A 23,015-nucleotide genomic window follows, 5' to 3' on the forward strand; every position below is an offset into this window, starting at 1 on the left:
AATTAAGCGACCTCTATTTAGCGATTATCATCTATTAATGTATTTGTATAACTATGATTTCTTACAGTTTCTTAACAAAATATGTTGTGCATGATTTAATCTTCTACCTCTAATGTGATATGAAATATAATAACAACTGTATGTATCTATTCGTTGAGCAAAATTAGTCTAAACTAAACTTTTTATACATAAAACGATTTTATGACATCCTAAACTCTAATGTATTTAGTTAAGCCAATAAAATAGTTGTTTTTATAAATAATATTAATATTTATTTTAGTCTTTTCTCGTTTTTTCTACTTTGGCTAAATATTTATCGGATGACGGAGATTCCTGGTAAGTTCTTTTTATGACTCTATTGACTATCTTTAATCATAATTTATGGACTTCTTCAGCTATCCAGTAATTCATTGTTTTATTTTTATTAAAACTACCCGGGAAAAAAATTTTTATATAATTATATAAAATTATGTATAATTTTATACAATTTTGTCTCATATATAATTTTATCTATTATATGATTTATCACGTAAAATTTGATAGAAATATATCTAATCATAAAAAAATGTATATAATTATACAAAATTATATAAAATTTTACATAAGCCCTACAACGTGATTATTATAATTATATCAAATTATATATAATTATACATAAGTTTATATATTTTTATATAATTATGTATAATTTGACAAAATTTCATTTGCTCGTATATATAGTAAAATAAAATTAAAAGGAACTCATTCATTTTAAATTTTCAGAATATCACTTGACATTAATAATCTGACAAATAGGCCATAAAAAGTAATTAATTACACATGGGTTTATTCAATTTAATAGTAACACTTTAAATTTGGTTCAGAAAGTTGTTTATAGATAGCTCAACAAGATATATTTCGAAATTCTAGAACAAACCAAATTACGATCTCCATTTGTTTATAAATAATAAGCGATTTCACAAAATATTAATTGAATATTACAGCTCAAAAAAAGCAGTAATCTACGTTTTTACACTTGAAATTTTTAATCAATCATTTCAATGTCTTTTTACTCTTGTAGTCGTTTTACCCAAAAGTTAAATATTCGTTTCTAATTTGAGAGAAAATAGAGCTACATTGCTTCCCAGTTTAAAAAATTACAAGACAAATTACAATTACTGACGTTCGTCTCGGCTATAGCTATAGATATGATATAGATATAAGATGTTATTTTCTCTCCCGGCTGTCAAAATCTATTGACATAAACTTCATCCAAAACATTCATCAATGGATTTACGTTGAACATGCATGCTCAAACCTAAATATGTTACGATTAAATTATAAGGCACAAGATTAAATGATTCATAATGTCATACAACATATGATGAGTAGACATTATACCGAACGCATTGTTAAATTTTGATCGAGTGAATTTTCAAATTGCTCAATCGAGTGCGTAAATTTATAGTGATGATCATTTTGTATTCATTTAAATTTATTTTATTCATTTACATAATTATATATAATGATTTTTGTATAATTATATAAAATTTTTTTCTCCCGGGTAAATTTTTTCATTATTCATTTCTTACAGAACGAAACTTTTATCGGTTGTACAAATTTTCAACGGAAGTTTAACGTAATTTTAGTAGAGAAATCTTTCTCTTGAAAAGAATTTTTTTATAAAATTCTATAAATTTCGATAAGTTTCTATAAAATTCCATGCAATTTTACGTCATTTTGTCAAAATTCATAAATCTTATTATTGATCCAGATTTTAATTATATTGCTATAAAAATGTTATAAAATTTCATCAAATTCAATATAATTCTATGGAAATTTATAAAGTTCCACGATGTACTATCACAACTCATTGTATTCTACTTTATTTGTAGAATTTTTGCTACGGTTCAACGAATTTTATAAAATTCAAGCACTGAATTTGTGGAGTTTTATAAAATTTTATAAAATTAACTTCTACATTATGAAATTATATTTACATGATTGTATTACTGAAAATTGATTCAGATTTTTACAGTTATTAAATTAATGTTTCAAAGTAACAATTACATTAATAATAATTTCAAATTCCATTCTTTTAAAATATGAAATAAATAAATTTTCTTTTATTGAGAATGGATTGATTTCTATTATGGGATGAGAAATAGAAATATTGTAGTTTACAGGGGAATTTGATGAATTATGTATTTAAACATATTTTTTCATTAAAATTAGATGACTCTTTTTAAGATTTTTCTCTTCGAGTTCAAATTTATTTCTCGCGGAAAATTGGTACTACCGCCGTCGTAGCGCTTCTGCAACTTGTTGCGCATTTCGGACCAATCATTTATGTACTGTCAACAACCTTCATATGCGTGAATTTACTCTTTATCTATAAAATTATGTCTTGTGCATTTGTTTAATTGCAGGAGTTCACGGTAATCGTCACGACAATGATCCATCTACAATAAAAGTTCAAAGTCAAAATAAAATTAATTACATTGCAATCTCAAAGTAAAGAACATTAATTATTATCAACTGATGTGAAGTAAAGTTACAAAATATTTTACAAATGCAATTGTAATCGTTAATAATGATTAAGAGTGTAATAATCATGTGAAATTGATTTCCAATATTTTTATTTACAACGGAGTTAATTATTAAGTGTAAAATGGATGATTATACGGAACTTCATAAATTTTCATGTTTCAATTTAACATCAGTTGATAATTCTTTAGCGCTGGATTAAAAAATTTTACTTCTATTTGATTATTAACGAATTTCAAAATTTCATCTTTGATTGGTGTTATAACTTCCAAAATACTACAGCGTATTTGACGCTATAGTATCAGAACACAATGCTTTGATGTTATCAGTATTAATATTCCATTGTTTTACTGTTATAATAATAGCAGAAGCTTGATTTTTTCCAGTTCCAGATTCTAGTTTGGAGACTCCTAACAGTTGAAATTTACCTGATGATGATAAAATAATAGGAAGCCGGTCAACTTGTTCTATACCTGTAATATCTGACAATAGTTTTCCATCAAAATGTAGCACCTAATTATCAGTTTCCAAATTAGTTTTCAGATTTAACGTCGCTTCTTTGCGAAATTTTTCCCGTGCTCGGTGAATAGTCAAATGACTGAAGTTGACGCTTGCCCAATCAATATTTAGGCTAGATAATAAAACAGCAAAAATGTAAGTCGCCGACCTACTACTCACATTAGCTCTATCCAAAGCTGCAGCAAGTTCTGGTGTCATTAGATCAATTTTAGGAACATGTTGTTTTGGAATTTCATCTTCATAATCAGAGATTATACGAGAAGTATTATTTTCCAAAGATTTCTGGGATAACTTAGATGTTTGACTTGATATTTCATGATTAACAACATTATCAGTCTCAACTGTACAAGAATAGTCAACATTGTCATTACCGAACTCTCCGACATCAAATGTACCACTATCATTATTGTTATTATAATTGATGTCAATGTTCTCTTCATTATTGTTATCATTATTACTGTAGTTATTATTTTCATCGCTTACATCAACATCCATATCTTCAACATCTTCTGGAATTGGTTGAGAATTATATGAAATAAAACCACGTCGACTGGAAGATTTTTGTCCCAAATAAAATAATCTTTTTTTATTATCCAGTAAATTTAGCACATCAGCATGAGCTATATCAAATAGTTTATTTAATTCGTCCCGAAAAAGGGATTCATTTTTTTTTTTAAGATTTTGACTTTTTCCTCTTACAGTTTTTTTGTAAATTCCTCCATCGATTGTGATTTGAGGTTAGTTTTAAAAAAACAGATCTTTTCTCTCTTGTCGGGATTTGTGCCACACGCCAAATTTCGAAAACCTTGTCGACAGTGGTTGATATGTTTTCTTTCACTGAAAAATTTTTCGTTTTGAGATAATAAAATAAAAGTGACATAACCTCTTTCAATGAAGGTAATTTTTTTCCACCAAATTCACTTAATACATCACCAATAAAGTACACTGTTTTCACCATTGTGATCATAAAATTTATAACTGATATAGTTTAATTATAAGCAAATAAAATTAATAATATAACGAATTTAAATAACAATCAGTATCAATAAAGAAAGACAATGACGAGAAGATAGAACAAAGCATTGAAAGCAGAGCGACAAAGAGAAATTAGTACTGAACGACCAAGCTTACCAACACAGAGCTTACTAACTACATTACTCAAATCAAACGAATATACTACTTTTATCGACGGAGCTGAATAAAGCTCATTCAATATTTTTTAAATGAAAAAAATTAATCAAATTTTATAGTTGATTGAATCGATTTAATATATTTATAATTTTTTTAACATTTTTAATAAAATACAATGATGAGTGTTTGTTTAGTTAGTGTGATCAGGAACTTTACATTTTCATCTTACAAAAATTTATAAACTTTATGAAATATAAAATTAATTTGTTATAAAAGAGACCCAAAAATCATTTGTTTGATAATTTTAACCTTTATATTTATGGATTTGTACTTTTTGTGAGTTACGTATGGAGTAAATAAGCAAAAAAAAAATTAAAATCTCAAATTAACAGAATTCAATTGATTTTACAAAAAAAAACAATATCAATATAAAGTATGATTTTTTTTTGCAATTTTATTGGAAAATATTTGAAATTTTTGATTGGTGTTATTTTTGATTGCAAATATCTTTGAAACGGTTGATCTGAGAAACTTTAACCTCTAGACGTTTTTTGTAGAGCGTAAAATTTCCTATAAGACCTCTCTCTGGGATATTGCGTAAACAAGCCATTCTGAAGTAATTAAAATTCAAAAATAAAAAAAAAGTTTTCTCGTGTTATTTAAATAGAAAAATTACAAATGAATGGAGGCAAACTTTAATATTAATATTAAGGGCTCTAATAGGCGCCAAAATTTTTTTTTTTAAATGTACTTTCAACTTTTCAACACCATTAAAAAAAAAAAATTTTTTTTTTTTTTTTGAAACACCCTAACCTACACTTCGAACCATCTAAAGAACTTCATAGCTGAATCATCACTTTATTGTGTACCCTATGGTGCTACTTTCCACAAAAACAATTCTGATTCCTGGTTGGACGTCATTTTACTGGATAATGAAACCAAGTTATCCTCGTTTATGAAATCTAACTTAAAATCTCCACCAAAGAGATTAACCTACAGAAACTTTAAAAACTGTGATCATCTGGCCTTATCAATTTCGCTGATGAATACTTTAAAAATTGACAATTTTATTCAAATCCTAATGAGCTACTGAGTATTTTTAAAACTGGGGTTTTGGGTTTGAAATTTAAAGCTACAACATGCGATTAATTGCTCTATCAGATTTATCTTTAATCTCAAAAAAGATGAGCATATTTCACCTTTCACGCGAACTGGGATAGTTGTCTGTAAAGTATCGCCGAATGTACTACATGAGCTGTGATTTTTATAAGTTACTTCAAGTTGAAAAGCCCAAGTATTTACGAGAACTATTCATTAAAGACATTGATGTTAGACGTTCTAATAGGCTAGCAGCTAAAAAACATACTACCTTTAAACTACATCATTTTGCTGCCACCTATATATGGAGCACTCTTTCTTGATCTCCGTGATTCGTATGTGGAAAGAATTACCTGTTGAAATTGTAAATTCGAGTAGCAGTAAAGTCTTCAAAAATAAAGTTTTTGACTATTTGCTAAATTTAGACAGTTGATAAATTAAACAATTGATAAATTAAATTTGTTGATTACAGTACTTTTTATACTAATTAAAGGATTTAAATTGAGACATCAGTCGAATCAGTTTAAAAAAGTTTAAAATGTTTAAAAGTTTTTGAAAGAAAGTAAATTTAAAATTTTATTTTTGCAATATTATTCTAAAATCTAGGTTAAGAATTATGTACTTACATTTACATTTAATATTATTAATTTTTAAGATGAAAATATTTTGTATTTAAATTGCCATTTGGCCTGTGCCTTGGCATAAATAAAGTTATCAATCAATCAATCAATCAATCTCTGTGTTCCCGGCTTATGTCGAGCAGAATTTTAGAGGTGCTATTTACGTCAATGAGTTTTTACTGCCAGAGACACATAAATTGCTACTTCAAACCAAGGAGAAAGCTAAATTGCAAAATTTTAAGTATGTTTGGGTGACAAGCAGGCAGATCTTTGTTAAAAGAGATGATGGCTCTGAAAAATTTAAAATTAACTCTGTTTCTGATCTCACTAAATTTCTTTAACATTCAACTGATTCATCTAGTATCTCAACTGTAAATACCTCATCCCTGAATGTAATAAGCCTAAATATAAATAGTGTTACTGATCATACTGTTGAGTTTCTTGATTTAGTTGATAATACAAAACCTGACATTATTGTACTTGTCGAGACTTGGTTAAAACCTTCAATTGATAACAATATTTTCTCACTTGATGATTACTTTATCATACGAAGAGATCGAATCTTAAAACATACAGATACCGATCGTTAGCCAAAGTACTTCACATCTCAACTTCTGATAATCTAAATCAGCCGGAATTTATGATTGTCGTCGTAACCTTACCTCAGGGTCTCATCTTCTATTATCATGCGTCTATCGAAGACCTAAAGGACTTTTTCTCAATGAATTTTTTGACATATTCTCTAAACTTTCTTCAAATTTCAACAACATTATCATAGCTGGTGATTTAAACTGCAACTTGTTAGAGGATAGCTATACTGCAAATCACTTAAAAAATTTCATAACAGAGTCGTCACTGTATTGTGTACCCTATGGTGCTACTTTTCATAAAAACAAATGTGACTCATGGCTAGATGTCATTTTGCTTGATGATGAAACTAAATTAGGCTTGTTTACCAAATCTCCGTATCCATTTATTGATGGTCATAATTATCTGTTATGTCAATACAAACTGAATAATTTAAAATCACCACTGAAGATAATCTCCTATAGAAACTTAAAAAATTGTGATCATCTGGCCCTATCAACTTCACTTATGAACTCTTTAAAAATTGATAGTACTGTGCTTAAGAATTCAAATCCTGATGAATTACTGAATATTTGTAGAACAGGTTTTAACTTGTCTGGACTTGTTTGCACCTATAAACACAAAAAAGGTTATGCGTGTGAATAATCCTTGGTTTACTAAAGATTTGAAAGTGAAGTGTAAGGAACGTGATGAAATTTATAAAAAAGCCAGAAGAAACGGGGATCCAAACTTGCTTGCTCTTTTCAAATTAAAAAGAAAAGAACTGAAATCTGAATTGAATCATATTCGTGAAGAATATTTAAAATCTGCTCTCTCAAATCTACCTCATAGTTCAACTGTGTAGAGCAAACTTAAACACTTTGGATTAATTAAATCAAATCCTTCATCACCGCTGAATTTATTTGATGCTTGTGAACTAAATGAATATTTTGCAAATATAGTAAGGAAGCATCAGTCTTGTGACGCCAACTTCATTGATTCTTTGCCGAGAGAGCATGATAAAGTGGTTGAATGTGCATTTAACTGGACCAAAATCGACATTGTTGATGTAACAAAGGCACTGCATCTCACGCTAACCAAATCGAAAGGTAAAAGTCCTGATGGTATTGACTTGAGGTGGCTGAGGGATCATTTTTCGCAAATCTCTCTCTTTCTCACAATTTTATTTAATAGATCTCTCGACACTGGTATTTTTCCTGATATTTAGAATATTATTTATATAATACCTTTAGATAAGATCACACCACCAAGGTCTCCGTCAGACACTCGATTAGTTGCAAATTTGTCGCATTTGGCTAAAGTCTTTGAAAGAATTATTGCTAATTATGTGACAGCATATTTGGAAGATAATAAGCTATTTGATCCTTTTCAGTCTGGATTTAGGAAACATCACAGTACGCAAACAGCGTTATTGAGACTTACTGATGATATTCGACAGACAATGGACAATAGTAAGCTTACTATATTAGTATTGTTTGACTTGAGCAAAGCTTTCGACTATGTTGATCCCAAAAATATACTGATTGCGCTATTTGAGCTAGGTTTCTCAATGGAAACCATAAAATGGTTTTTCTCTTACCTGTCGGGTCGATCTCAATCAATATTGAACAATCTTGGGACTCCAATTCAACTACTTAAAACTTCATCTGGTGTTCCGCAGAGATCTGTTCTGGGTCCAATCTTGTTTCTAATAGTCATGAATTCTGTGGCTCAGCGACTGGTATATTGCAAGCATGGACTGTTTGCTGATGACAAATATATATACTCTCACTTCTTTTTCTATCAGTTACATGATGCTGTCTGGAGGGTCAACTCAGATGCACAATCAGTCGCTGAGTGGGCAAGAGACCATGGATTAGAAATCAACTTAACTAAAACAAAGGCTATGATCTTGGGCTCTAATAGTAAGTTGAAAAAGCTTGAGGACTTGGATCTGCCACCAATAGTAGTAAATGGTATTATAATACCCTACGTTAACTTTACCAAGTGATTAGGTATTGAGCTAAGTAGAAATCGGTCATGGAACTACCACGTCACTCAGATAGTTAGTAAAGTGAACTCAGCTCTGCATTGTCTCAAAGTTAGGAAAAGCATCTTTTCAACTCCTATAAGAAAATTACTAGTATCAGCAACCATCCTACCACTAGTTGACTATTGTTCCATTGTATTGGTAGACTCAACTTCTGATAACAATTTAAAGCTACAACGTGCGATTAACTGCTCTATCATATTTATCTTTAATCTAATGAGCATGTTTCATCTTTCAGACGTCAACTGGGATGGTTGTCTGTGAAGTATCGCCAAATGTATTACATGAGCTGTTATTTTCACAAGTTACTTCAAGTTGAAAAGCCTAAATACTTACGAGAGCTATTCACTGAAGACATCGATGTTAGACGTTCAAATAGGCTAGCAGCTAAAAAACATACTGCCTTCAAACTACCTCATTTTGCTACCACCTATATGGAGCACTCCTTCTTGATCTCCGTGATTCGTTTGTGGGAAGAATTACCTGATGAAATTGTAAATTCGAGTAGCAGTGAAGTCTTCAAAAATATAGTTTTTGACTATTTGCTAAATTTAGACAGTTGATAAATTAAACGATTGATAAATTAAATTTGTTGATTACAGTACTTTTTATACTAATTAAAGGATTTAAACTGAGACAATAGTCGAATCAGTTTAAAAAAGTTCAAAATGTTTAAAAGTTTTTGAAAGAAAGTAAATTTGAAATATTATTTTTGCAATATTATTCTAAAATTTAGATTAAGAATTATGTACTTACATTTAATTTTATTAATTTTTAAGATGTAAATATTTTGTATTTAAATTGCCATTTGGCCTGTGCCTTGGCATAAATAAAGTTATCAATCAATCAATCAATCTCTCTCTCTCTCTCTCTCTCTCTTATTGACAGCAAGCCAGTTTCCTGATAGCCACACTTACTATAAAAATACTTTTAGTATAGGAAGCTAAGTCAAAGTTAACGTTAAGTTTAAGGTGCTTTTTCATGCTGATGCTTGATGCTAGTTTCTAGCGTAAAATTTGGTCACGTGATGAGAATTTAACACTGCGCCATCTAAAAAAAATTGTAGCGAAAAATTTCAGCGTTTAGCGTCAAATTCAAGCGAAAAATAAAACGTTAGTATCGAAAGTCGATTTATCGATACAACCACTACACTTATTAGGTTAGGTATGTGATTGTGAGTAATAAACATTCCAATACTTAGTTACAAACTTAGTGACCTCGTCACAATCATTAATAAATAAATTATCCTTGTGAATACATTTATCTATAAAATTATGTCTAGTGAATATGACTATCAATTGTGGATTTACGAGTGTCAAAAAATTATTCGACAAGCGCAAATAAACAGGCTTCGACGCAATAGGATTCTACTTACGCTTATTCTAAATGATATCGCTATTCAAAAAAAAAAAATAAATACAAAAAGAAAAGATTTTGGGTACATTCGTTGTATAAATTACGACGAGAACACGGATTTTTTGAAGCAGTATTTCCAACACTTTCTTCATTCCCTGAAAAATTCGAAAATTACATTCGTATGTCTGCCTCTCAGTTTAAGGAATTGCTGTGCTTAATTGGTCCACATATAACTAAAAAAAAACGTTGTGAGAGAACCAATTTCAGCTACCGCTCGACTTGTTATGACTCTGCGGTAAGATCGCGTAAACTTTGTTATTATTATTTAGTATCGTGGAGTAAAATAATACTAATTATAAAAAATACTTTTAGATACTTGGCGACAGGAGATTGTATGACATCTATATCATATCATTATCTCGTTGGTGTGACATCAACCGCAAATATCATTGCTGAAACTTGTCAAGTTATATGGGATTGTCTTCAGCCGAAGGTGTTACCTTACCCTTTAACAACCCGTGACTGGTTTAAAATTGCAGGTGATTTTGATAAAAATTGGCAATTTCCTTATTGCATTGGAGCTAATGATGGGAAACACAGACAAATACAGGTATATTGTTTTGTCGAAAACTATCCAATGCGGATAATTCCCGTAATTGTTTTAAATTATACGATAAAGTTGGGATTAGGAAATTAAATCATAATACTTGGATTTTTTGGGGAACAATTTAGAAGAATTTATTTGTCCCCAAAGGAGGAAAACCCAGCTAGGCTGGGAAAAAACCTCCTTGATGAAATTATACAAGTAAATTGTGTATGTGTAAGTGTGAATGTGTAAAATTACGTTGCAATAACGCAATAGGGGTGAGCTCAGCCACCTTAGATAGAAAATTATCGATAATTTGAATTAGATAAGTCCCAAGGTGGGAGCTAGTAATATCTAATCACTTTGAACTATCTCAGAGTGAGATCTATTAATGTTAAATTGTCTCAAGATGAGAGCTAATAATATTCAATTGATAACAGAATGTTAGTCAATTGAGTTTGATGTTTTTCGTGTAGAAATTAGTCAAATGATTTGAAGTTGGAATTTAATTATTTATAAGCTAAATTAAATAAGATCGTAATTAAATGTCAATAATTAATTTAATGTAATTAATTGTTAATATCACGCGTCAATTATGGATTGACTAAAGCCGCGTGGCTGATGCAATCCTTTGTTAACGGTGGCGCGTAATGGCCGCGTGGCGTCATTAAATAAATTTACTTGATTTTATTTATGTTAATTCACTGAACTATTGAACTGATTTAAATGAATTGAGAATTTAAAGTATAATTGAAGCTAATATAATTATTTATATTTAATGAATAATTTAAATGTTTAAATGAATGTGAGATGTAAGTAAGAAATATCAGAATCGATTCGCACAGAGTAGTCGTACTAGTACAAATGTCCAAGCACAACTGTTGCAGCTGACCACGTGAGCCGGCTTCTCTACCGCTAACCAAGGCGCGCATGGGCGACGGCCATAGCGTGATACGATTATTCCCGAGTTTTAACGATTAAGCCCGAAGGCGCAATTCTTCTTATAGGTATGTGACTAGATCCTTTTCCTAGCGGTTAAACATATATACAATTATAAACATCGATGTCAATTTTTACAATAAACTATTTTCATAATTATTATCATCATAATTTCAGTGTCCTGACAATGCTGGCTTGCTATATTTTAATTACAAAAAAACACACAGTATTGTACTGCTGGGAATATGCGATGCAAATTATTCATTTTTATTCGTTGATATTGATGCATATGGCCGACGTAGTGATGGTGGCATTTTTCGTGACTCTCCAATGGGTCAAAAATTTGAAAAACATAAAATGAATGTACCGGACGCAGAGTTGCTCACAGTTGATGGTATGCCTTTACCATATGTGCTTGTTGGTGATGAGGCTTTTCAACTAACTGATTATCTACTCCGACCGTACCCTGGTAGAGGTGGTCTTAATAAAGATAAAACTATCTTCAATTATCGTCTCAGTCGTGCTCGACAAACAATTGAAAATTCCTTCGGTTTACTCGTAAGTTTGTGGAGAATCTTGAAGAAGCCCATAGAAGCTACAGTGGACAATACAACTCATATAGTGAAAGCAATTATTTGTCTTCACAATTGGCTTCGCAAACGAGATGAAGATAATAATAACATACAAGAAAATATAGTAGATCGCCATGGAGAAAATGGTTTTGTTCCGGGACTCTGAAGAGATGAAGTTGGAAATCATTCAGCACTCCAAGATGCAAGAATTCATGGAAATAATTTTAGTTCTCGAGCCGCAGTAACTATTCGCAATGAATTTTGTGACTATTTTAATGCAAAAGGAGCTGTTCCTTGGCAGTATGATTGAACATTGAAATAACTTTCTTTAATATCATTTATTCCAAGAAAGAAAAAATAAATACAATGTAAATAAAAAAAAAACATAGCATAAGCAATTACACTTTTTCCAAATTATTCATATTATTATTATTATTATTATTATTATTATTATTATTATTATTATTATTATTATTATTATTATTATGTTATTAAATGCTCAGGGGGGTTGTCCCCGGAGTCCGATTCTCCGAGGGCCCAGCCTGAGCTCCATCCATTACTGCTGGACCACTCCGCACAACAAGGTGGTTAGTGATCACAGCAGGCCAAAGTCATTTTCCTAAGTAGACGGAGGGAACCTAGTATGACAGCCTTCTGCATCCTGACCGCCAAGAATTCAGCTTTTGATGAGCAAGCTGGAACTCTGGCAAGTGAGGATACAAAAGACTGTTTCATCCCTCCGAGGACGCCAACAATCAGGACGACGAGCTTGACACGGTAACCTGGGTAAAGTTTGCCAATTTCAAACAGGAGATCCTGATATATTTGTCTTTTGTGCTCTTCTTTGGCTGAGATGTTGTATTCAGCCGGGGCCGAGAACTCAATGACATAAATGTCACGAGTAGCCTTGTTGAAGAGCACAATATCAGGTTTGTTGTGATCTATCCGCCGAGTTGTTGCAAACGGCATGTTCCAATAAATTTTGCAACTGTCATTCTCAACAACCTGGGGAATATCTCCTGGCAGATAAGGCAGCACCGGTGTCACGTCAATACCGTAGTGGTGACGAAGAGAGTAGTACAGTACTCTCAGGGCAGCATTGTGACGCTGGATGTATGCACCTCTCGCCAGCACAGGACATGCTGACAAAATGTGCATAAGCGTCTCCGGATGTTGTTTACACGCCCTGCAGGTCGTGTCCGGGAGCTGCACCTGGAGCACCTTGCTACGGTACTTTAGAGTGTTAATGACACCATCTTGGCAAGCAAATATGAACCCTTCAGTTTCGGACATTAGGCCAGCTGACTTTAAGAAGGAAAACGTCAGCTGGGTGGACAAGCCATGATCACGCACGTGTTTCAAGAACACGCTGTGCATAGACTTGTCCATCAGTTTGCCTAGGAGTAGTTTTTCCTCGGCGTTCCTGATGACGCTCTTGAATTCCTCCTTTCGGAGTTCCATAAGAGCGTTTATTTCTCCAAGACCAAGGGTTTTTGCCGCATATATTGCTGCCTTATATAAGAACGTCCCCTTATGCGCATTCTCATGTTTATGAACAATTTGCATAAGAAAGTCATCCTCATCTGCAGTGAAATTGACAACTTCGTGTGTTAAACCCAGGACTAAACGATCGTGAAGCCGCTCCAAGCTCTGCAAACCTCTCCCACCGATCGACCGGGAGAGGTATAATCTGGCGACTGATGAATTGGGGTGCATGCTCCGGTTCATGTTGATAGTCTTACGGGTTCTGATGTCGAGATCTCGCAGATCCTTTCGGGCCCATTTTAAGACACCGAAAGAGTATAGTAAGACTGGGACAGTGAGCGTGTTAATAGCGGAGACTTTATTTTTACCGGAATGTTCGGAGGACCAAATTTTCCGGAGTCTCCTAACATACTCGCTACGGAGAGTTGCTTGGACTTCGGAGACCGCATGCATGCGGTGCTCTTCCATTCCTAGATATCTATACAACTCTCCGGCGTCTAATTGTCTTAAAACGCTCCCATCTACCAACTCGACATCATCACCCGTAACAGAGCACTTACCCCTCGCCAGATGTACGACCGCACACTTGTCCAACCCAAAAGACATTCCGACATCCCGCGTGTACTCTGCTACGATGTTAAGAGCCGCCTGTAGATGATCTTCATCAGCACTATAAAGCTTCAGGTCATCCATATAAAGCAGATGGGTTATCGAGTATTTTCGATCACCCGGAGGCCCCACAGAGTACCCACGAGTTTTACGGAGAGCAACAGATATAGGCAGCAGTAAGATGCAAAACAGCAGAGGGCTTAAGGAATCACCTTGGAAGACCCCTCGTTTGTACTCTACAACTCCGGTTATGTGCAATGCGTTTCCACTTTCAATGTGAAAACGCGTTCGCCAGAGCTGCATTGTACGCCGAATGCATTCCACTATTTCAGGATTGACCCCCAGGCATTTGAGGAGATATAAAATCAACTCATGAGAAGTTGAGTCAAATGCCTTGCGATAGTCGATCCAGGCCATTGACAGGTTGCGTTGATAGTAGATCGCATCTTGTGTGACACATCGATCAACTATCAAGTTCTCTTTGCAACCTGACAGGCCTCTTTTGCTGCCACGCTGTTCATATATCTGTTGCCATACAGGTTCTATCTCCTGCAAAATACGGTTGTTTAAAATTTTTGTAAAAATTTTATAAACCGCATTCAAGCAGGTGATAGGCCTGTAATTCTTTGGGTCAGACAAGTCACCTTTTTTTGGTATCAGTACGGTTCGCCCTTCCACGAGCCAGTCTGGAATCGGTTCGTCAGCTCTAATGTACGATGTAAATATACGGGCCAGATGGAGGTGGGTAGAAGTAAACTTCTTCCACCAAAAGACATTTATGCCATCTGGTCCCGGGGCAGCCCAATTTTTGCTTCCATTTAGAGCTGAACGAACTTCATTCACACTGACTGCGGGGCTCTCTTCATCAGCATTCTGTCTACGGTGTTCCCGACAGAATGCTTTAAAGTCGTGCAAAGCTGGAGTATTGGCGTTCACGTTTGGTTGATCTCCATACAACTCAGTCCAAAAAGCTTCCACCCGCTCAGGTGTTGGATAATTCCCGGTAACATCGGTCTTTGGTGTCAGAAAGCGTGACGGGCTGGATCGAAACAACGAGTTGTCGACCAACCGCTTCAGCCTTTTCTCTAGTGAGTTTTTGGCAGTCACTAGAGCCCGCAATTTATTAAGAGACTCTTCCTTGATGACAGGAAGAGTACTCTTATTCAGTGTGTGATGACGCCACCGAAGTTCAGCAGCAATGCTCCGAATTCGGGGCGTGTATGCTCTTTGAGTTGTTTCAAACTCAATCACACACTGAATGCGGGAGACCTGTTTCCGGGATCTGTCAATTTTGAGTCCAAGTTGTGAGATGCGCTGTCTCAACCTTGCCTCGATCGAGAGACAGTGTCTCTCTCTCGGAAAAGCCGAAACTGCTGCACCATACACAACCTGGCTCACAGTGAGCAGGGTGGAATCCTCCAGGATGTTTGCACGGAGATCTTCATTTACCGCTTCTAGCTGTTGTTGGGTGTAAGTTATCTTTTTAGATATACTTACTTGCCGTCCTATAAAGGGATTGTTGTCATCCAAGGAGGAACGGCGTCGCTCTTGGTGTAATTGCGCCGGAAAGGAAAGTCTATTAGACTGCCTTCTATCCGGCACAAGCGATCTTCTATTACGCCGAAGATAAGCGGCATAATTACGCAGGTGTTTAGGCGTAAAATGCTCTAGCTCCGGATGCATATCACTCCAAAGAGTGTGCATCCGGGCCATATAACCGCTCACCCCCGGCTCGCTACGTTGGTAGCACACCAAGAGGTCGACTCGTAGTTCCTCCGTCCACTTAAAGTAAGTCCTTAAAGCGCCAGGGTCGTCATCGTTCATCGGGTCCGGCGTGCTCCTCCCACCTGATGAATGGTCCTCATCCGAAAAGGACCGGTTGTGGAGAGCACTTCTGAGATTACGTCTTGTTGTAACTCAGTATTTCAATGCAGTGGGTAGTTGGCCCACTGCATCGGCTACGTCGTTCGCCTACAGACCTGGTGTTATGGTCTGCGTTTCCCGCGATGCGCCGCTTGGAGGCCACGTAGCAAGCACCGCTATTATTATTATTATTATTATTATTATTATTATTATTATTATTATTATTATTATTATTGAATAATTTATGTGCTAAATTTTTTTAATAGTTTCTGTTTTCTAACTATAGGTTTTGCAAAAACCAGTATCTATGACGGAAAAAGCAAGAGGGAATAAAAGAGTAATAAAAGACCATATTTTTGTAAAAAAATTATAGATTTTAAAGCGATCTATAATGTTGAAATGGAAAATTTTATTTTTACAGAAGTCTGAAAGTACACTTCTCAATTCCGTGGCTAAAAAAATAACAGCAGAGCCAGTTATTGACAATGTGATTTCGAATACATCCTCAAATGATATAGAAATGTTACCAATTGAGACCGACGGTTTATCAAATGTGAGCTTTACATTTTCAATTTTATTCATTAAACCCAAGTTATTACTAATTAAATTTAAATGATCATTAATCACTTCTTTAATTGAAAAAAAGTAAAAGCATAAATGTTCAACAACTTTTTAAAGTGATTCTTCTAGTCAAAGCGAACTTTGTCATAAATCTTTGAATGGTTCATCTCCTTTACACTACGGCTCTGAAGATGATAACGAAGCAGAAGCTAATAAGGTACATAGTAAAGCCAAAAATAATGTAAACATTGTTTTAAAAATCTTCTCAGTGATATTAATCCACAAAATTAATCATAATTAGAACAAAAATACAATTCTCAACAAGTACCTATTGCAGTTACACATTTGCTATGGATTTAAAAAGTAGCAATTACCTAAAAATAATTGTCAATAAGTTGCTAGAGAATTTTAAGCAAATTTTTCAATGATATTTGCTTGATTTTATTTTTTATCTCTTGCATATGGGTTTTATTTGACGAGAATGTATGAACTGTTTCAGTACACCATATCTTGTATCTAGTAATTAATTTAAAAAAATTTACAGACGTTAAAACGATTTATAAAACTAAAGTAACTTTTTTTTATTCTCAGCAATCTACTAGTGTACTCGTCAATCCAATGGTTAGAAAAACCGCATCAACACCAGCTCATGACACAGTTTTGTTACCTAATGTTGCTGTCAGGAACGAAAAATTGCTGTCGGATTCAACTCGTAATAAGGATGGAAGCATTGCAAGCAGTAATGCAAATGTAACAACTGCTGCTGAAGTAAAAAGTAGCGACGAAACTAAAAATAATTTAGGAAAGGTAAAAAGAAGATTTATATTTAAACATTAGAAATAAGACAAATTTTAAAACATAAGCATTACTATTTGCAGGGTGAAGTGTTAAAAAGTGTATTTTTAGACAATGACAGCTATTTAAAAGCTAAAAGCACAACGAACATGAAGACTCGTTTAACAAACATCATGAATGGGTATTGGACTGATAATGAAGCGGCAAAGTTTTGCATCCGATCCCGTTCGGATCATCCTAATTTGAAAATGGTACCTAAATATGACCTGAATATTATTAAAAGTTAGTAATTGAATACATTTTTCTATATAGATAAAAAAAAAATGAAAGGCTTTAGTCTTTGATATAAATATGCAATTATCAATATCATTAAAATTCTTTTTAGCTCAATCTGTGCATTTTTTTATACATGTTTGCAGGCGAGATTTTATGATATGTATTTAGCTTGATTGAAAAATGATTTAGAATCATGTTTAATTTAAATAAGAAAAATGTTTGATGTTCCAGATGTTTATGAGAAAATGAATTTGGATGCTGCTATAAGGCCATCAAAGAAAAAAGGTTTCGATTTTGATAATTTCATACGTGAATGTGCAAGCACAAATTTTAAACTCAGGCGACAGAAATTATCAAACTTGAACCCCTCAAAAAAAGTCGAAACTGTTGACCTTGAAATCGATAAACTTATTGATAAACAAAAGAAAATTTCAAGAGAATTCGAGAATAAAGAAAATAGAGGAAGAGACAGTACGAAGAATAATAAAGAGTTACTGAAGAAGGAACAAGAATTACAAAAAAAAGAGAAGAAAGTAGAGGCGAGAGAAAAAAAAATATTGGAGTACATGGCTTACTTGAAAGCAACACACAGCCAAGAAGATTAATAAAAATGCTGTATTTTTTAATAATATATTTTTTTCAATATTATTTTTAATATTTCTATTAATAAATAATAGATCTACGGTAAATTTTCCTTGGCGTACGGTTAATTTACCGTAGACTACAGTCCTCATTAGTAAGATAGATTTGCCGTAAAATACCGTAGACCTACCGTAAAAATACTCTAGAGCTACCGCAAATTACGGTCAAATTACCGTGAGTTTTAAGTATTTTTACGGTAAATTCGCCGTAATTATGGTAAACTACCGTAAAGTACGGTAAATTTGGTTAATTATTAACGTATACTACCGTAAATCTACCGTAATTTCGGGTCCGCAAAGGATATAATAAATAACAGATCTACGGTAAATTTTCGTTGGTGTACGGTTAATTTACCGTAGATTACAGTCCTTATTAGTAAGATAGATCTAACGTAAAATACCGTATGCCTACCGTAAAAATACCGTAGAGCTACCGTAAAAATACCGCAGAGCTACCGTAAATTACGGTCAAATTACCGTATTTTTCAAGTATTTTTGCGGTAAATTCACCGTAATTATGGTAAACTACCGTAAAGTACGGTACATTTGGTTAATAATTACCGTATGATACCGTAAATCTACCGTATTTTCTGGTCCGCCAGGGTTATGTAGATCATAGAATCATTATCATCTAAGACAGCAGCACAGCAGACAGACACTTCAAGACGCACGGAGATCACCAAAGTTAAGCAGCATTGAGCAGGGTTAATAGTTGGATGGGTGACCGCTGGTGTTATAGTTATAAAATTATATCTAGATTTTTTTTTGCATTTTAATTGGTTACACAGAATTGCGTAGGACCATATTAAATATTCTATTCATAAAATTAACTCAATAATTAATTAGATGTAATAAATATATAATTAAATATTGTTATATATAATTATATATAGTTATATATGATTATATTTGGCCATTTTTCATATATAATCATATATAACCAATTTATATATAAATATATATAATTATATATAAATATTTTTTCTCGGGTACATACATTTAGAAGAAATTTATCACACTCACATCGGGTAAACCGAAATTCTTGCGTTCAAATTGTTGGCATTGTAATAAATTCGTCTCACATGGACTCGTAGAAACTTCAATGTTATTAAAATCAGCCTTAAAAAATAATTCACGCATAAATATATAAAATGTCACATTATTTATAATAAAATTTATAAGATCAAAAATAATATAAACTACAGCTTTACAATTTTATTAGCCAACATTTAAGAATTAATAAATTTCAATGGAAAAAATAACTCATTAGTTTTGTTGATTCAGCGAATGAACTAAATTAAGTTCGTTAGTGAATTAACAACGAAAGTTAATTTTATTTTTTATTTTAAATTATGTTACATGAGAGCCGAAAAAAAAATTTTTTAATTCTTCAAAATAGTAATAAAATATTGTTATACACAATAAGCTTAAGACTTTTTCCATAAAGTCATACAAATCAAACTATAATAAAAAGTAAACTATAAGCTCATTTGGCTAAATGTCAAAAATTTTACTTGCACTTTTACTAAAAATTCATCTTTTCCATTCAAATTGATATTAATTGATTGTTGTCATTTTCGATTGTTCACTTGTTATTAGTCTTCATGAGTATAACCTCAATTTTTGGGTTTGTACGGTTGAATGATTAACCAGAATATATGATAAACTGATAAAATTTGTAATAATTTTATCGACTTAATTATAAAGCCTGTGGACTTACTATTTCGACATCATCTCCAGTGACGCTCTGGGCAAGAAGCTTCTTTTTGTAGACATCAAGTCTAGGAGGCTTAAAAAACATTTGATTAATAAATGTAAGAACTAAGATCAGAGAAATAATATTTATCTTATTATAAAAAATAAAAACGATGACTTCTGCCATAGAGATTTATAAAATTGGCTTACATCGGACGGTTTGTGATCATGCTGCAAATCCACCTCTGTGACGATTAAGTGTTTTTTATCTTTACCTGTTCTGAACCTTCCCAACAAACGGAAACGGATAGAAACGGATTCGAAATAAATCCTTTTTTTGAGGGCGCTGTTTTTCAATTCGTTTCAATTCGCATCGTTTCTATGCGATTCAATCCGACAAAAATTCTTGTTTACCGACGGTAACATTTTGACAATTTTAAATTTTCAAATATGAATTTTTCTAACTCATAAATTTTAAAATATTTATATTGTTATTGTTATTCCTGGATTAAAGGAAAGTTAACGACTCTTAAAAAGAAAATTTTATATAAGTTTTCCGTGTTTAATGAAAATAATTAGTTGGATTTGAGAAGGGTTTTTATTGTTATTATTAATTATTTAAAAGAATAATTATTTTATTATAAGTCCCTATTCTTTAGCAAAACTTGAATTTAAAAAGATTTTAATTTATGAATGCAGTAAAAATGTTTAAAAATTGTTTAAACTGCTATAACTCAGAAACGGCTGATTTGACGAGGAAGTTTACTTTTAAAAAAATGTTTAAAATTTAAAAACAGATAAAAAATGTTCTTACAATTTTTTGATAAAATGGATATTTTCGGAGATATCACGAAAAACGACGAGTAGCGGTCGGACTTCTCTGTCACGCGTACACATCCCTTGAACTCTAACGACAATTAACAAGCAAAAAAAAAATACAAAAACGAAAAGAAATTAGAAGCTTGGTGTGGACTAGTGGTTAAGAAAATAAACTCATAAGAATCGTAGAGGAGACTCTATAGAAGATTTCCAGAACAAAAATCGATCAATTCACCCTATAGACACGAAGAAACAGCCCCATATGAAGCGATGTTCGTTTAATTTTACTGAAATTTGACATTTAAAAATTCATTCCTTGATATCAAAATTTTTTGTTTTAATTTTGAATGTATATTATATTTTTTCAGATTTTAGCAAAAAAATTTTGTTTTTTTTTTTTTTTGTTTGACATCAAGGAATAAATTTTTAAAAGATGCATTTTAGTAAAATTAACTGAAAATCGCTTCTTATGGGGCTGTTTCTTCGTGTCAATAGGGTGAATTGATCGATTGTTGTTCTGGAAATCTTCTGTATAGTCTCCTCTACGATTCTTATGAGTTTATTTTCTCAATCACTAGTCCACACCGAGCTTCTATTTTTTTTCGTTTTTGTATTTTTTTTTTGCTTGTCAATTGTCGTTAGATTTCATGCGATGCGTGCGCGTGACAGAGAGGTCCGACCGCTACTCGTCGTTTTTCGCAATATTTCCGAAAATATCAATTTTATCGAAAAATTGATAAGTACATTTTTTATCTGTTTTTTTATTTTAAACATTTATTTAAAATAAACTTCCTCATCAAATCAGCCGTTCCTGAGTTATAGTGGTTTAAACAATTTAATTGTTATCAACGATTGTTTGCATCATTTGTCAATAAATTAAATACGATATTCGTAATCCTTGACCTAAAATGTAGAAGAATTCAATAGGTTTTTTCATGAACATAAAATGTACACGGGCTTCCATCTTTAGCCGATCGAGTAATTTGTTTAAAAAAATAGTTAAGAATTAAAAATTTGTTTTCACAACATAAGTACCAATCGATTCCAAATATTATAAATCGTCTAGAAAACCTACCGATGAAAGATCGATTTTAAAAATGTTAACTAACTATTTTTTTAAACAAACAGAAAAAAATTTTTTTAAGAAAGTTCTCTACACGATAGGATATCTTTACGACTCATAAAATTCTGAATTGTTTGATACCTATATTGTGGAATCAATTTTTTAAAAGTTAATTAAAACTTAGAAAAATTACAAAATTTACAAAATTACATTATTATTATTTCTCCCAACATTCTCCGACAACGATTTGAAGGGAATGGTGCACGCGCTTGTCCTCGGATTCGAATATCGAATGCCCGTAGAGCTCATATTTTTCAAAACTTGTTAATTACATATTTGCATTAAAAAAATTTTTTTCTTTTCATATCGATTCTTTGCTGCCGGAAAAATTTTTATATGAAAAAAACAATTTTTTTTTTCCAATTTTAACTATTTTTCGACACAGAAATTCGAAAAACTGAAAATAATTCAAATAAATTTTTTTGAGCTTAGCTGATTTTTTTGCTTATAGAAGACAACAATAATTATATTTAAAAAAAAAAAAAGGAAATCGAATAATTTTTCGCGGAGTTACAGCTATTTGTTTATAAGTGCTTGAGCGAAACCGCGTTTTTGTTCATTAAAAAATTAATATCTCGTAAACTATTGGTCGTAGAGACATCAGGTATGACACACTTTGTTCTTTATTTAATTTTCTAAATTTCATACGCAATATGTCTCGACTACTTTTGCTTAGTTTCCGAGATATTTTAATTTAAAGCTCAACGTTAAAACGCTTTTTTTAAACAAAAAAAAAAAAGCAACACATCCCACATGCACACAAATGTTCAAAATATTTTTCTAAGTATTTAAAAAAAAAAAAAATCAAAAATACCTAGATTAGAAATGGTTACTAATTCGGCTCTGTCGGTAAATTGAACTTCTACTTCTAATTTGCCCTATCCAATTCAATACTTTTCAATACGATTCAATCCGTTTCAAAAAACGTATTGAATCGGATTGGATCGCATTGAGCTCCAATCCGTTTCCGTTTGTTGGGTTAATACTGCAGGACAGAGTTCTATGTTGATTCTACAATTGAACAATTAAAATTTCAATCAATATATACAAGATAATTCAAGATTAAATCGAGTTACTGATAAAAAATTAGCGTTGAAACTTACTCAGGGTTCTCTTTCAAAAATTTTTCTTTGGCACTTCGCTTCGGATTTTTATTGCACTTATAATATTTATCATCGTAAATA

General features: G+C 32.3%; 2 protein-coding genes across 2 annotated transcripts; one reads left to right on the forward strand and one right to left on the reverse strand.

Annotated features, from left to right (window-relative positions):
* Nucleotides 1-3,039: 3,039 nt before the first annotated feature.
* LOC123261348 (GATOR complex protein WDR24-like) lies at nucleotides 3,040-3,540 on the reverse strand. The gene has a single exon (XM_044722938.1). The coding sequence runs from the start codon at nucleotides 3,538-3,540 to the stop codon at nucleotides 3,040-3,042; it is 501 nt and encodes a 166-aa protein (XP_044578873.1).
* Nucleotides 3,541-11,749: 8,209 nt separating this feature from the next.
* Nucleotides 11,750-12,130, forward strand: LOC123261349. Its single transcript, XM_044722939.1, has one exon. It carries the CDS (start codon nucleotides 11,750-11,752, stop codon nucleotides 12,128-12,130), a length of 381 nt encoding a protein of 126 aa, XP_044578874.1.
* Nucleotides 12,131-23,015: the final 10,885 nt, after the last annotated feature.

This window comes from Cotesia glomerata, linkage group LG3, assembly GCF_020080835.1.
Source record: "Cotesia glomerata isolate CgM1 linkage group LG3, MPM_Cglom_v2.3, whole genome shotgun sequence".
In the NCBI taxonomy this organism is placed as follows: Eukaryota; Metazoa; Arthropoda; class Insecta; order Hymenoptera; family Braconidae; genus Cotesia; species Cotesia glomerata.